Below are 16,686 nucleotides of genomic sequence, written 5' to 3'. Positions count from 1 at the left end.
AAAGAATTTGGAGATTCTGATTAATGTCATGTATTCTCTGCATGGAATCTCTTAATAGTGCCTTTAATATTTTAACTTATTAGAGTTGGGCTCATTAAGATACAGTGTTTGCTTTGAAATCAATGTTTCTGTGGAAACTAATTTTAACTTTTACAGATATTGATTACAGCCTTGTGAAAAGGCAAGAGAAGGAGGAATGCTTTGCTCTCTGGGCAGTAAAACAAAAGCAATTAATAAAATTAAAAGTGAAGGAAAAAAAAGGGGAAAAGGTAAAGAAAAAAACCAAACAGGTTTGTGTGGGAGGAGGGCAAAAAATTTTTCACACAAAGAGTATTTGTTGAAGTGAGTGTACATTTGCAAAAAAGAAAATGAAAAAATAGCAATCCTCCTTCTAGCTGGGTGGAAATGTGCTTTTTTCATAAAATATATGTTTACAAAGAAAGGTGATTTAAAATGGAGGCATGTGTTCCTTCTTACTTTGAGAAGGGCTTGAGGAATCTGAAAATTCAGTAGCTCCCAGGAATATTTTCCTCAAGATTAAAGTCGTGTCCTTTGAATACTTGTTACAGTTGTTGCTGCATGTGGTTATGGTTGTTCTCAAGCACTACGTTTGATATTAAAATGTGTTTTTCGAGAAGATGACAGACCATTGATGGGTTTTCCCCCCACCCCCGCCCCCCACCCCCTGCAACATGGTGGTTGTATCCAGAGAGAATTTCTCTTTAGGAAAATACCCTTTGCGGGAAAGGAGGACACATGTAACCTTGCGGGTTAGGGTTGAGTTTTGAGTAGCCCAAGGGGAGAGAAAGCTGCCCGCAAAGCAGCTGCATTGTGAGAATTTGCGGGAGGGAAATGCTGCGTCAGTCTGGGCGCTGAAGGAGACTGCGGTGTGTGGGTATTGTTCGTGAATCCTGGGTGTTTTAACCATGAAAGCTCCGACGAACCGTGAATTCTGTGGCTGTCTACACTGATGTGTGCGTTTCACCAGTGAATGCTCCTGTTTCAAGGATTCAGTTTCAGTTTTAACTTCAATTTTCTTCCCCCCGCCACCTCCAATGACAAAATTGCGTCATTCCTTCTCTTTGCCCCTTGGCTTCCCCACCCTACAAATTTTAAAAACAACCCAAGGTGGGGGGGGGGGAACAGATCCTGAAAACAGCATTTGTAATTTGTAATTCTCATCATTGTGATGGTGAATACTGCAGGTAGACAGAGTGGGACATGTGTTTCATTTTCTCTGCGTCGAAATGTCAAGGAAAATTGCAAGTCTGTTATGTTGTTTGTTTTTTGCGTGCTGCTTCTATGGAAAAGACAGCAGTCCTCTTCCCTGCCCGAAGTGTGTAAGATGCCTCCTTCATAACCTGAGACTTACTTTCATTTTCTAGGTGCCGGAGAATCTGGTAAAAGCACCATTGTGAAGCAAATGAGGATCCTGCATGTTAATGGGTTTAATGGAGAGTAAGTGTCAACTCTGTGCCAAGGGCACCGTAAGATTAACACAGTGTATACTAACCTTTAGGAAGTTTAGGTAGATTTGGGGGGCTGGGCAGCCAATTTCCACTTAATTTTTTCAGCCTACCTATTAGAAAATCCAGGGAAGAACTCTTTGGGGATTTCCCCCCTCCCTCCTTTTAATCTTGGTGCAGCAATGAATAATAATAGTAATACTAAAGCACCGGTGTTCTTATAAAAATACCCCCCCCACCCCAGGAAAATAGCACCTGGTTGGCCCCATGACAGGTCTGCTGCAGACCTGTCCATGGATTTTGGTGCAGTGGGTCTCCAGCATGGCTGACACCTGCTGTGGCCACCCTGTCTGCGGGCAACCTGACCACTGCAAAGAAGCCCCCCCGTCTGCCCCCACACCCCAGCAGATGTCAGCGCAATGCACCAATGCAGGATGTTTTAAACTATTAGGGAAAAACAGTTGCAGTAATGTTCTCACGTAAAACAAAGTTGGAAAGAGGCAGCAGCCCCTGTTAATAATTCCTCATTCCCTCACCACCCCCCTTTGGAATTAATATTATGGGCAAATCACTGTTTCCCTTCCTAAAAATCAATAATATTGCCTAAAGAAAGAAAAAGGAGACATTTAAGTGATGGAGACTGGGAGTTAGGTACTTGTGGCCGTGTCAAGGGGCATTTTTGCCTTTGAAAAGTCCTTGCAGGCATCTTGGTGTAGGACAGGGTGACAATACCGCATTGAGAATAAAGATTAAAAGAGAGTGCGTGTGTACTAGGGATGGAGGAGAAATGTGGGTCCTGCTTGCCGTGAAGAATGCAAACAGAGGGCAGCCCTCAATATAATTAGGGTATTTGCTTTTCTCCCCAGACCCCAAATGTCCCCCCCATTGTGAAACAGAAAATGCGAAATCTACCAGCCTCCACTTTCACTGGGGTGACAGCCATTCACCTCACCAGATTGCAAACACCTGAAGGCACTAGTTTGCAATTACTGGCTAATTAGCAATCCCATTCCCTTCCCTCAACCTGGATTCAGTTGAAAACTTGCCTCTCCATTGTATCCCCTTTAGTTTCAAAGGGGGACATTGAGTCAAGGCCGCATAGTTTCAGTAATGCACCAAAACCCCACAAAAACAAACCAGTAAAAAGCCACTTACAGACGCCTACTCTGCACCAAGCACTGGGGGCACAAAGATGAATTTTATTACCTTTCAGAAGTAAAAGGACTGCACTTGAAGGCAGCTCTTTATGGAACATTCTAGAATTTCTTAGGTCAGATAATAGGGGCTGAGGATGATGTCACGCATACAAATGGGTGCTTTAGGGTGCCTTCTATGCTTTAAGCACAGATTCAGAAGGATGGGCTATTTTACCAATTTTACGAGTGACTCGATGAGTTATCAATACGCACGTTCGTGCGGCTAATTAACTACTCACTTGTCACAAAGCAATTCTGGAATTCTTAATTCCTGACACAGACTTCCATAAAGCCCTAGTCCCAGAGATTGCCAGTGGTGGATAAACAAAAAGCCAGAAACCGACTTTTAGCTATGTGAATTTGTAATTTAAAGAAAAATCTTGCATAATTATTTTTCCCTGTAACTTGCCGGGGAGTGCTTCTTCATGAGGCTAGTTGAGCAAAAATAATTTGACCATGTACCCTCTAGATAAATATTTTGATTAAAACTGGACATGGCTAGCATTTTTAAAAGGGTGCAACCGCTGCTGTTTACCTTAGCTCAAATCCAGCAGAAGGTGGGACATCCTTGCAATGATTTACTTAAGGCTTCATCACTCTCCAGACTGCCCCACGATTTTTTAATTTTTAGAGAAAGGATTCTCCTCCCTTGGCAAGCCAGTCTGTAATGCACACGAGACATTTAAACCAGAACTTCTCTTTTCTATTTTCTTTTTAAAAAGAGGAAGCGACATTCCCAGTTTGCCTGCCTCATAGAGGAAGCCATAGGTAATCTCTCAGGATGTTAAATTTAGCCCGTGGAAGTGACATACAGGGGAATTCTTCATGTGAGTCTAGAAATCTTATTTTTGTCTCCTCCAAGTGAGCCTCCTTTTTTCTTTTTCCTCAGTGCGGTATTGCAACAAGAGCAGTTTCCTTCTTCACTAGGAATTCCCTCTGAAATGATGGTGACATCTGTCCACTAAGGCGTGTTTTGCGTGGTCCAGGGCATTTTCCTCCTCGCTCCCGTAAATGTGCGCTTTGTTAGGGCTGGGCTGAGCTGTTCAATTTGCCTTAACTGTCCGCAGATTGCTGTGCCAATTACATTTTTAGAGTAAGGTGTAATATTAATCTGACCTTGAGACATACAGAGGTCAAGTGCGGATTTTCCTAACTCAAAGCTAACTCTTCCTTACCTTTAGTATCAAAGGGGAAAAAAAGTGCCATTAACATTGGTCGAGCTAATAAGCTAATCAATTGCAAAACCACGTAGAACGTAGAACGCTTAGCCGTCCTGCCCTTCGCACTTCCAAGGAGGGATTCCTATCACTTACGAAGATTGCGTTTTGAGTAGGGTTTTTTTGTTGGTGATGGGTTTTGTTTTGTTTTTTTTTCCAGTTTTTTTGGGGGGGGGTGTTAGTGGTAGTGGGTTTTGTTCTTTCTTTCTTTTTTTTTCTTTTTTTTTGCTGCCTCACGGTGCAGACGCAGTTTTTATTGATGACAATTTATCGGGAACAGTTCTATATAAATAAAAACACTTCATAGGTAGTTTCCCCGACTACAAGAAGGGAGGAAATTAATACTGTACCAGGAAATCATGGGCAAAGATCACCCATGTCTGGGCCTTTGTGTGTTCAGATACAAAGTGGTAAAGATTGAGATCTGGGAGCATTAAGGAGCCTTAAGCGCTGCTATATTCTCCAAAGAATTGTGAGATAAATCACGGCGTTATCTCCCTAATGCATGTACATTTAGTGAAAGCACTAGAAAATAATTATCCGTCCCTTCTGTATACCCGACCAGAGCGTCTCCAGAGGGCTCGGCTAATAGGGTGCGAAGGTGTGGCATTCTTCCCGCCACTGCCTGCCGTCTCCGTAGACCTTGCAGCGTGGCCGGAAAGGCGGCTAGGACTGAAGGGGAGGATGGCCGTCTGTTCAGGAATGGAGAGAGGCTGTGTGGGGTTTTTGGGAAATTGCGGTGCTTTGCAGATTAGGTGAGCTTTCAATCTCTCTTTAAAAGGGGCGGCGAAGAGGACCCGCAGGCTGCAAGGAGCAACAGCGATGGGTAGGCACATTCAAAAACAGAAAAACTTTTTAACAAACAAACAAACACGAAGATCATACTGGGAAACTGAGGGCCGAGCCCGGGGAGGAAACAAAACTCATTCCAGGGCCATCCGCCATCGTGGTTTACGTGTGCACCTGACACCTGAACGGTCTCAACATTTCAGAGCAAGCAAAGCGCAAAACATAAGTTTGGGGGGGCCATCCTTTAAATGTAATTAAATCCAGCTGGGGAAAAGTTATAGATTTCAGCTTCAGACCAGTTTAAGATTTCGAGAATTGATGTTTTTCCATATGGTTTCTGTTTCCCCACCGCCCCCCACACACCCCAGCTGTCCGTTCGAATTGGCTACTTGTTTTTAAAACTATCTACTAAATTCCATCCACCCAGTTGCTTGGTCTGATTTTAAAATTTCAGACTCTTGGGGGGAAAAAAATCTTTTTCCCTTATCAAAATCTGTGGTGCTACACCGTCCGTAATTTGGAGAGGAAAAAAAAAAAGTTCCTCAGCATCTTGCAGGGGGTCATTGTTAAGAATGATCTCAAAGCCTCTGATCTAAGATCTTCGAGTATATTTTTAATTGGAGGCATATTGTGTTAGCTAGTGGATAGGAAATTTCACGATGGCATCCGCTTTTTTTTTTTCCATTCATTATCAATTTTGTTTTTCTTCACCTCCTACATCCCCACTCCCCATTACACACCAACACGCACACGCATGCCAGGTAACCATTGGAAGTCTGCTTGCATATTCAGCATGCAGTAACGAAGCAGCTATTTCTCATGAGAACACGCAGAGCCAATTGACCTAGCCTAGGGCATCTCAAAGAAATAGCTTCTGTGGCGGGGGTGGGGGGGGGTGGGGGGGGGGCGGGGCAAAGGATCCTGGGGTCGGGACAAAGTAACTTACACGTGTTTGTTCATCTGTTTCTTTTAGAATATATTATCCCTAGATGATGGCTACAGTTTCTCATCTTCCCGGCTATGTCCTATCACACTTTGCATGCTGGAATTGCCTGGTCTTAGGAACTTCTAATAAGAATACTATTCTGTTGTGGGGGGGAGGGGGAGGGGGCCCTACCACCTAACCTCTAAAGATAACTGAAAACAAAACAAAAACTACAAAAAACCATAAAAAATCACACAAAAAAAATATGGAATGAAATCCTTAATTGGCAAAAATGTAGTGTAATAGCAATCCAAAAAAAGGCATCTGCGTAAGAGTGATTGACAGTTTGCTGTACCAAAAGTTGGCATTTGAGAAATATGACAAGCCCTTATTGAACCACCTGTTGTGTGCTAGACGCTGTGCTAGACCCTTGAACCCTACTAATACCTTGCCTGCACTTCTCTCTGTGACTCTGTTCTGCAAGTAAATACAAGAATTAACATACGTGATAAATAAAAATTCTCTGCATGTCTCAGCAATCCCTGTATCTTGCGTCTGTCTTCTGTCTTTCTTCTTTTGTCTGTCCTTTCCCACAAAAAGCACAAAGATAAGGTGTAGGACTGAAAGAGACTTTCAGGACAGCGCAGCCTCCCCCTACTACTTAGGCAGCTGATGGGGGGGAGGGGGAGGGGCTCTTAAAACTCAAACCCAGACAACAGGCTTTATATACATGTTGGGGGGGGGGAGGAAGGGAGCAATGTGCTACAGGCACTTCTCGCCCCAGCCCCGATATTTTAGTCCCTCCAAATTGTAGTAGCAGCTACATAATTTGGCTTTGTTAAGTAGTTTAGAGACATCCGAGGGATTTTCTCTGAATTTCACAATCAACGTTAGATTCATTAAGCGATAGTAAAAATGACGTTGAACCCGCCAGCCCCAGTATAATATCGCCGTCTACATAGTAATTGCTTCAATGGAAGAGTTTTATGTTTTAGTATTACACACCCGAATTAGATTTTAGATTTCTATTTTAGCTGTTTTATACTTGATATACTCCCACAACTATTCACATACGTAGATGAATACTGAACACGTTCTCAAAATATCCGTATTTAAGACTGGAAGTTTTCCAATTATCATACTACTCCTTAGACCAAAATATCAAACTGAATGAAAGAACCTAGTTTCTGGAAGTTCTTTCCTCTTGCGGTACGTACATTTGGGTATTGAATACCCAGACATCTCTAATTTTAACTACCGTAGGACCTTGAAACTGAAGGTTAATGGCTCTCGTTACCATGGAAACGGAGCCTGTTTTTAATGAATGGGAATGATTTGTCCTGTGGGGTTTCAGGTAAATCTGAGCCCACGAGTGAACTAATTAGGGACCGATGCACATCCTTTAAAAATGTCTAGTGTCTGAGTGATTTAGACTATAGCAGCGAGTCTGGACATGGTTCCTAATTTCAGAAACGAGCTTTTGTGGTGCACGTGCAGAGCAGAGAAGTCCCACAGAAGGGTCAGGACTCTGGGTCCCTTTTCAGTGTAGGGTGGTTGCATTAAAAGTGGGGGGCCAGAGCCAGACCTCCAGTCAGGGCGTGAATGCCTCACTTGTGGTTTGCAGGACACCTCTTGCCGTCATGTCTATTCCCTCGAGTTCTCCTGACTTCCAGCACTTTTAAGTGGCCCCTGAGGGGTTCCTGGTACCGTTTAACCCCCCCACACACACACACCCTAAAACCTACTGAACCTCCCCCACTGATGAGAATGCTTCTAAACTAGCTTCTCACTCTGATATGAAAAACAGTTTCTCTGAGGCCAGTTTACCACAAAGAGGGCTGACCCTGGAGAAGGGATGAAATGAAATCAGAAAATCAGGGCCCACCCCTCAAATCAATATGCAGATCTTTCTTTTGATAAGAATAAAACGGGCAGGAAACATTAGCTATTACAATTGCCTGGAAAACTCAGGACCAGGATCTGTGGGGGGCAGGGCTGTTGGCAGGCGAGCACATGACCCCTGCACCCCGATTTCTCCCCGGCGCCCTGCCCTACAACTAACCGTTCTGCTGGCCTGTGGGTGCTATTGACACCCCTCTTCTTTGTGTTTCCTCTACTCCTCTACCTCCATTCCAGGACTCTTGGTGAAAAGCAACCAAGTGAAAGCTTCAACAATTAGGAATCTCTAGATTGTTTTTAAAATTCCTACGCAGCAAGAAAAAGATGAGCTCTGTCCCTTCTGCCTCTGTGCTTTTCCTCTCAGCCTTAGTTTCCTCCGTGAGGGGGCGGCGCCTTACTTGCACACGACGGTGCTGGCGTGTCCCTGGGCCTAGTACACAGTAGGTGTGTCCTGCACACGGGTTCCACTCCCCCCACCCAAAACCGCAAGGTTGAGGCAATAGGTGTGATAAGATTTACCCCAAGCAAGAGGTCCTTTTTATCCCCTGAAGACGCAAACTCTAGAATCTTCTTTGGTCGTGTGTCTAATGAAGGACAGTTGCTGAAAGACACTTACTGCATTTAGATTGAGGTGATGGGCAGCAAGCATTCTGTCAGCCCCCCCCCCCAAGGAGTCAAAGGGTGTGGCCTTTCCTTGTGGTCCCAGTGACTCTGAATAAAGATCATCCTCATGTCCTGTATGACTTAGGTTCAAATCATAGTTAAAAGGCAGCTAAAGCTCTGACTTCTACTTAATAGGGGCCCCTGCCCCCCATCCCCCCAGCACACAAGTCCCAGATCATGAAGACTCCTGGGGGCAGAATCTTATTTTATCCCTATTCACGCTGAGGAATCAATGTATATTCACATCACCTGGAAACGTCATTGCTGCTGGCTTAGTGACTGACACAGTGACTTAATTAATAAAAATGGCCTCAAAGCCTTAAAATCTAATATCACCGTCTGCCTTCCCTGGTCTCTGTATACTAGTCCAGTGACAGAGTAAGCCCCAAGTGGAACCATGAAACTTTTTCTCCTCCCCAATGATTGACATATCAGCCCCTTACACCCCTCCACCCCCCACATACACACACACACACACACTCTCTCTCTCTCTCACGTGTTGATAAGGGCCAGTAGAAACCTTTTAGGACGTGTTGGCGTGCAGTGGGAGCTTCGAAAAATGGGCCCATGTCTGAAACGCCCAAAGAACCGGGTCTGACTTCTGGTACAGTAGACTCGATCGTTCTCTCGATGCCAGTTTGCTAATCGGCTCCAATCAGGCGTGTCTTCGGGACACATTCAATTCGAAACCACCTTTATTCAGGAACCTCCAATCTGGACAGATTTGAACCCACGGCTCTTGCAAGAACAGAATACTATGCTTTTAGTTGGACTGTCTTGACTAAAGAGACCCTGTTCGTCCGCGTGATGCAATATCATGTCTCTCTCTTTTCAATCCCACTGTAGTGAGAAGGCGACCAAAGTGCAGGACATCAAAAACAACCTGAAAGAGGCGATCGAAGTACGTGTTTGGGTCCTTTCTCTCTTCTCGTAGCCCCCCCTCAGGCAGTGCCGTCCCCCTGACTGCTTTGCTCACTCGTTTTCAGACCATCGTGGCCGCCATGAGCAACCTGGTGCCGCCCGTGGAGCTGGCCAACCCTGAGAACCAGTTCAGAGTGGACTATATTCTGAGCGTGATGAACGTACCGGACTTCGATTTCCCTCCCGTAAGCTAAGCTCTTGGTTGTGTCCCCCCCCCCCCGCCCTCGGCGCAGCACCGGGCATGAGCTCCATCCACCGGTCCCCTGTTTCAGCCACACTTCCGGCGAAACACCTTTCAGTGACACCGATTCGTAGGGGACAGTGAACTCCATGAGGGTCCTTAGTGTTCGATACCAAAACTTTAATGATCAGTAGGGTTTTTGCTCAAGACGGTGAGCAAAATTCGATCACCCCTCGTACACCTTGGCTCGCCCATCCCCACGAGGAAACGCCGCACTGGCATCTCTGCATGACTAGATTGTAGGTGTTTTTCAGGGAAAATGGTACGAGTTGTGGCGCAGCCTGAATTATTCCCTCGGACACGTCTTGTGGCAAACCGAACAGTAGGTGAAGCTACAGATGCTAGTCGTCCAGTTAAATGAACGTGTCCGAAGAGAGCAGAGAAGGCAGAAAGGAAGTGCCAGCCCTGGAAATGGGAGACGTTCTCATTTTCAACAATTTGCTGTTGACCTTTATGAGTTTTTTTTTCCCTAAAATCAGCCCTTGCACTGGGGCAGATGAAGCCTTTTCTCATTTTTTTTTAAAAAGGGAAAGAAAGGACTTTCACCTAAATTATAACTTGGAGATTTTCTTCCGTGCGTCCTTGTTGGCGTGCAGAACACTGTTTACAAAGATTCTCCGTCCCGTAAAGAAATATTTTTAGGTGACACAGAACTGCCCGTGCCCAAACGTATACGTTTTGACCCCTTTGTAGGGGAAGAGTGGTTTCTAAGAGGGGAACGGGAAACAAGATGGAAAGATGCGCGAGTTTATGAGGCCCAGAAGGAAAAGACTTGTCTACAGTTAGAACAATGAGTTATTGTGGCCTTTTGTCAGGCTTTCCTGGGAATTTGTGTTTGTGTATTTTAAATGGGCTTGGCTGCAAACTTCTACTAGCAGGGAAGCAGTATTAATAAGTAGGGCTAGGCCAATTTTTCTTTTTTTTTTTTAATAGCGTTTGTTTGAAAAAAATTCAAGCAGTCAGCGCAATATACATAATGCATATTTCTTAATAGAAGGAAACATGGCAGCTGATTGAAAATGTACCAGAACAGTAACCTTTTATTAGTTGTGCTGATAGCTGAACTTTGTGTCCCTGCCTACTTTTAATTCTTCTCTGGCTGAATTCACATTGAAGAAAAACCTTCTCTTTCCTTGTGAGGGAAGATTGCCCCTGTAGAATTAAAAATGTTTCTATGTTCAAATGAAATATGAATCGTAACCTACTGCAGTTTAAAACAACAGGGGTTATTTGCTCCTTTGTTTCTCCCTATTACGACCCTTCCCAAGGGATAGGCACTGACAAGGCCAGATTTGCCAGCCATTCCCAACCATAATATTTTTTGGGTAAAATTCAAATTTTCCTGGAAGGGAAGTTTCATCCCAGCACATCTTACAAATGAAATATCATGTTTTCACAACACTGAATCATTCCTTGGCATATTTTCCTAATGCAGATTAATGTATATCTTTCCCGTAAAAGCAATTGTGCGGAGAAACAGAGTGATTCAGTAGTTTACTCTGTCCTGTCCCCCTCCCCCCCCCCCAAAAAACACAGGAGGAACACTACCCAAGACCAGTTAATTCACAATAAGAGGACAGCAGGAATTAATTACTTTGGCTTTTAATTACGTTTAACAAATTGAATGAAAGTTCTTTTGAGCACGAAGTCATTAACTGGGTTCGCAAGTGGGAATGTCACCGGTGCTGGTCCCACTGTGAACTGTGGTGTCTGGGTTGTAGGGGCAGGGCGCCTGCCTGGGCACGAGCTCACGTGTGTTCTCTCTTGTGTTCGCTCTCAGGAGTTCTATGAGCATGCCAAGGCTCTGTGGGAGGACGAAGGAGTGCGTGCCTGCTACGAGCGCTCCAACGAGTACCAGCTGATTGACTGCGCCCAGTAGTGAGTAACCTCTCTCCCCCCTCCACACACGGCATAGGCACAAATGGAGAAAACACCAGACATCTCAACACCCCTTGTAGAAGCCAGCCAGTTAGTCCCACCTGCACTTAGAAAGTTCTGGTCTGATTCATTTGTTTTAGAAAGCCCTTAATTGCACTTTTTAGTGCAGTGACATTATTTTATATAAACAATTAATGCCTGTTAGAGCAAAATGATAATTACTGGCAGTAAAGTGATGTTCGTAATTAATTAGCTTGAGGTAATTAACTGGATTGACCTCCAAGCTTTTAGGAAGATTGGGCAGCTCTCACGATTTGAATAATGTAAAAATATTATATCTTATTGCTGTTCTTTAAAAACCTAACTGACATGGCGAGGACAAACCCGTGCCCCGCCCCCTTCTCCGTAGCTGATAATCGGCTTGCTCTTTCTGCGATCGGGTGAGTGACACGGTCCTTGTCAGAGCCCAGCGTTACCCATGCTGTTGCGTTCCATTTCCTACCTTATTCGTTCACACGGGGCTTTCCCTCCAGGACGCTTGCCCTCGTGGGGAGTAGACGGCGTACTTACCGCCTCTCTGGCCCGGCCCCGGTAGAGGAATTACAGGGTGCTCAGAGCCATAAGGAGATGTTTGGAAGACAGTTTGTTGCTATCCACAAACATGCTAATATTTTCGGTGAAAATATTCTGAAGTTGGGGTGTCTTGTGACTTGGGCGGGGGTGATAGATACTTGCGAGGCTCCAGCCTTTCTTCTATAGGTCGCGGAAGCTTAGAAGCGACTTTGCTATAGAAAATATCAAGTCGGGGCGCCTGGGTGGCACAGCGGTTAAGCGCCTGCCTTCGGCTCAGGGCGTGATCCCGGCGTTATGGGATCGAGCCCCACATCGGGCTCCTCCGCTATGAGCCTGCTTCTTCCTCTCCCACTCCCCCTGCTTGTGTTCCTCTCTCGCTGGCTGTCTCTCTCTCTGTCAAATAAATAAATAAAATCTTTAAAAAAAAAAAAAAAAAGAAAATATCAAGTCGTGAGGCCCAGGGTTCCAGGCTGTCTCACCCAAAGCCGCAGTTGCCTTGCGCAGGAGCCCCAAGCCTGAGGGGTTCATTGTGACCACCAGTGGAATCAATAGGGAGGAAGACGTAACAGCCAACAGCAAGTTCCCTGGAATCTGTTATCTGCAAATCACAGAAGCGTTTGGTAGGGTCTGTGAAACCTATCAGTGTCTCGCGCCCCGGCCCCGCCCCCCACGGGGAGCCCACGGCAGATGGGTGTCCAGCGGCCACACACAGAGCTGTGTCGCGGGGACCATACCCACCCATCTGCGTATGTTCTCAAGCAGAGAAAAACAGTCCGTCTTAGCCAGTCCCTGTGACCCCAACCCCCTACCACTTCTTCAACAAAGTCCCTGATTTTCTCAAAAGTTTGAACTAAAAGCTGGAAGTGCTAATTATAGTAACTCAAAACAAATGGAAATCCTGGAATTGTTTGCGTTTGGTATTCTGGCTCCAAGTCAGAAGTACAGGTACAAGATTCGGAAGGTTTGACCCTCCCCGTTTTGAGTGCTGGGGGCGGGGGGCGGAGAGCCTAACAATTTCATGAACAGTCATTCAGCCGGGTTTCTGGGTTTTGTTTAATTTTTTTTTATTTCACACCATTTAAAAAGTTTTCTCTTACAGCAACATTAAGTTGTTCCTGCAACTTTATCTGAAAATGGCAACATTTGCACAGTTTATGGAAAGTTTTAAGGAAACTTGGAGGGGGGAAAAAAAACATAGCTTACAACTTTTAAAACGTCTTCGCCGGCGGGATGATTAGAACAGCCCCGCCCGACACGCTGACCAGTGTGTTTCTGGTTTAACTGCCTTTATGTTAAAGTTGCCATACTGGTATCTTGCCCATTTCTTAAGCTGCCTATTTTTATTTGTTGAGCTGGGGTTTGGCTGGCGCCGCTCCAGATGTCTCTCTCACAAGATTTGGTGCTGATGATCTATTTATAGAACTGTGGTTCTGTTGCCGTGGCAACATGCTGGAGGCCAGGGCGGCTGGGGAGCTATTTCTGGACTGGTGCTGTAATGTAGGACTGATTGGGCAAGTTAGTATATCCTCTAAGCCAGACTAACTCTCAACTGGTAAAAAGGAAGGTGGGGGGGAAACTGGCAGAATTTCTTCAAAGTAGACTTTTCTCCCTTTGTGATTTTCTTTTCAGTTTTAGAACAATTCCAAACCCCCCCTCCCGCTTGAGAAAAACTACCCCGCCCCCCGTTTTAACATTCATTTTTCCATATCAATTAAATGACCCCAATCTTTCCAAAGTTCTTTTTCCTAATGGTGTGTCTAGGCCAGCCACACCAGTGAGGTCCTCGTTATTTGGGAACGTCGCGGCCCGCTCTTGATGTAAAATGTCCTTATGGTGGGTGATTGCGTCTCAGGCCCCGAGCCCCTCTTTTGTGCGGGATCCCGGCCCTAGAAGGATCCATAACCTGGATGGCTGTGGGATTTTTTAAAAACTCAGTCTGCTATCTGGAGGGTTCTATTTCATGGACCAAACAGAACGGAAGGGAACTTTGTGTTTGTTTCCTGTTCGGTGTGGTTAGGCCAGAAAGGGCCCCTTTGTGTCAACCTCTTTTGTTCTCTTTTAATAAGTGAGATTCTTAAAAAGTAGGAGGAAGGGATACCCATTCTGAGTAATTCAAACAATCTCATTTTCACGAGTCCCTGGAGGGGAAAATCCTTGCTGCTTTTAAGTGTGCCATTTTACTTAAAAAAAAAGAAAAGAAAATGGAATGGGTCGTAAGTAGACAGTTTTCAAATTACTTGCTATTTTAGTCAAAGGCAAACAACTTGAAAATTTAAAATTTTTAATCATTTTCAAATGGCACAAGATCAGATAGGCCTGGTTTGGGGGCCTCTGCTGGTTGCAAGTCCAGAGCCCCCCCTTTAGTCCTGTGCTGCACCTGTCGGCCAGGGCCCTGAGAGTCCAGTCCTACTTCCGGGTTCCTAGATCTGGTCCGCCAAGTGCACTTCTCTTAAATGCTGCTTGCACTCACCTTCCCAAGGCATAGGCTTTGAGTCATAAACGTAACCAACCCAGGCAAAACTCCTGCTGACGGACTGCCATAGAACTCCGACACCACCGTGTCCGTCAAGCTCAACTTCATAGTGCGACAGGAATTAGGGGCAAATCAGCACGAGCTCAGGAGCTCTTGGAACACCCCTGCGTGTTTTTCTTCTCCCAGCTTCCTGGACAAGATCGATGTCATCAAGCAGGCTGACTATGTGCCCAGCGATCAGGTATGTGAACGTTCTCACCATCTGAGGACTCGCAGCCCTCTTTCCCAGCTAGTCAAGACTTGTGCTCCCAGTTGGCATTTACGAATATTCCGGCTGCTTTTGGGGAGATCCACTGACCCAGCTTTTGTTTTAGGATCTGCTTCGCTGCCGCGTCCTGACTTCTGGAATCTTTGAGACCAAGTTCCAGGTGGACAAAGTCAACTTCCAGTAAGTGAATGGCTCCCTTTTTGAGAGAGAGACTGGTTTCCCTCGGCCCCCACCAGCAGAGTGGTGGAGTGACTGGCTGTCCTCTGTCTCCCGCAGCATGTTTGACGTGGGTGGCCAGCGCGACGAACGCCGCAAATGGATCCAATGCTTCAACGGTATGGAAGCCATAGACTGCTCCGCTCTGTAAGGGCGTTTTGCTTTGAAGCGTTAAGGATCACGTTCCCCTCTAACATGCATTGCCTTTGCTTTCTCGTGCTGAAGATGTGACCGCCATTATCTTCGTGGTGGCCAGCAGCAGCTACAACATGGTCATCCGGGAGGACAACCAGACCAACCGCCTGCAGGAGGCTCTGAACCTATTCAAGAGCATCTGGAACAACAGGTTTGTGGAGCTCAGCCCCCTGCTCCCTCCCAGCCTCTCCCCCGGGGGGCCGGCGACGGAGCCCCAGGCCCTGTGTCGGCGCCGCTCTTAAAGCCGGTCCCGTGCCAGCGTGCCAGACCCCTCGCGGAGCGCGTGCGCGCCTTCCCCGACGCTGAACCCGCGTCCCTCTCCGTCAGATGGCTGCGCACCATCTCCGTGATCCTGTTCCTCAACAAGCAAGACCTGCTCGCCGAGAAAGTCCTCGCTGGAAAATCGAAGATTGAGGACTACTTTCCAGAGTTTGCTCGCTACACTACTCCTGAGGATGGTACGTGCGGCCTTGTGCCGGGGCGCGGTCCGCTCGTTGGTCCTGTGCCCTCAGCAGTGTGCTGCCCGTTCCATTTCTGGGGGCGTCTCATGGGGGTGGAGTTTTGCAGTCACCTCAATGAACCACCTCTAAGAATGGGAATGTCCCTTCACGCCCGCGAGGCAGGAGAAACTGCCGTCTGCTCCAAGGGGCTGCCGCGACGCCGGCGGTCCGGCTCTGCTCTGACCCTTTGCGTGACCTCACCAGAACTATTTCTGTTCTTCGTAGCTACCCCCGAGCCCGGAGAGGACCCCCGCGTGACCCGGGCCAAGTACTTCATCCGCGACGAATTTCTGGTGAGTAGAGACTGTCCTTAGTTCTCTCTTGGCTGGTGCTGCTTCTTGGGGGGGGGGGGGGGGTTACTTGAGCGTGTGGGGATTACACTCTCCAGTTCTTCCATTGTATTTCACGGGTAGCCAGCGAGCATTATAGCTTTAACGTGACGTCCGTAGCGGGTGGACGGGTGCTTGGTGGACGCCCCGTTGATGACGGTAGGGAGGCGGCGTTGACTCTGGTCTCTTGTGCTCGTGCCGCAGAGAATCAGCACTGCTAGTGGGGACGGCCGCCACTACTGCTACCCCCACTTCACTTGCGCTGTGGACACCGAGAACATTCGCCGTGTGTTCAACGACTGTCGTGACATCATTCAGCGCATGCACCTTCGTCAGTACGAGCTGCTCTAAGAAGGGAACACCCAAATTTAATTAAAGCCTTAAGCACAATTAAGAGTGAAACGTAATTGTACACGCAGTTGATCTCCCACCATAGGGCATGATGGACAAGGCAGCCTTTCCTTCTCCCAAGTGATTTTGAGAAACCCCTTTCCCTTCAGCTTGCTTAAATATTCCAAATTTAGAAAGCTTAAGGCGGCCTACAGAGAAAAAGAAAAAGGCCACAAAAGTTCCCTCTCTTTCAGTAAATAAAATAACAGCAGCAAACAGAAATAATGAAATAAAAGAAATAAATAAAGAAATAAATGAAATAAATGAAATAAATATTGTCTTGTGCAGCATTAAAAAAAAAATCAAAATAAAAATTAAATGTGAGCAAAGGATGTGAGTCCTGTGACTTACTTGCGGCTTCAAGCAAATACCCATTGTTCCTGGTTTTGACTACGGCAAATCTGGGAAGCCCCATGTTGACGTGACAAGTCCTCATAATTTGGGTTTCTGAAAACAATTTGCAGGTACTCCAAAAAGTCTACCCCTGTCCTTTGCCCAAGCCCATAGAAAACCATTAGCCCGTGTAAAGACCTCTGAATTGATCATA

General features: G+C 46.2%; 1 protein-coding gene across 13 annotated transcripts in view; it reads left to right on the top strand.

Annotated features, from left to right (window-relative positions):
- GNAS (GNAS complex locus) overlaps nt 1-16,469 on the top strand; it is a 54,758-nt gene extending 38,289 nt beyond the window's left edge. For 4 of the 13 annotated variants that reach the window (XM_087853466.1, XM_087853462.1, XM_087853471.1 and 1 more), the window contains 12 exons: nt 1,386-1,458; nt 4,661-4,705; nt 9,002-9,056; nt 9,142-9,261; nt 11,098-11,195; nt 14,428-14,482; nt 14,616-14,689; nt 14,786-14,844; nt 14,951-15,071; nt 15,248-15,378; nt 15,646-15,713; nt 15,954-16,469. In XM_087853466.1, the coding sequence (XP_087709592.1) occupies nt 1,386-1,458; nt 4,661-4,705; nt 9,002-9,056; nt 9,142-9,261; nt 11,098-11,195; nt 14,428-14,482; nt 14,616-14,689; nt 14,786-14,844; nt 14,951-15,071; nt 15,248-15,378; nt 15,646-15,713; nt 15,954-16,100 (1,046 nt within the window). In that variant the 3' untranslated portion in view covers nt 16,101-16,469. Of the gene's footprint in view, nt 1-1,385; nt 1,459-4,660; nt 4,706-7,933; nt 7,937-8,998; nt 9,057-9,141; nt 9,262-11,097; nt 11,196-14,427; nt 14,483-14,615; nt 14,690-14,785; nt 14,845-14,950; nt 15,072-15,247; nt 15,379-15,645; nt 15,714-15,953 lie in introns of all 13 variants that reach the window. The other 9 variants (XM_087853464.1, XM_087853473.1, XM_087853470.1 and 6 more) reach the window with 5 other exon arrangements.
- Nucleotides 16,470-16,686: the final 217 nt, after the last annotated feature.

The sequence above is a fragment of the Ursus americanus genome, chromosome 22, assembly GCF_024610735.1.
Source record: "Ursus americanus isolate L20-20 chromosome 22, mUrsAme1.1.p, whole genome shotgun sequence".
NCBI lineage: Eukaryota > Metazoa > Chordata > Mammalia > Carnivora > Ursidae > Ursus > Ursus americanus.
This window is presented reverse-complemented; position numbering and strand designations above follow the sequence as displayed.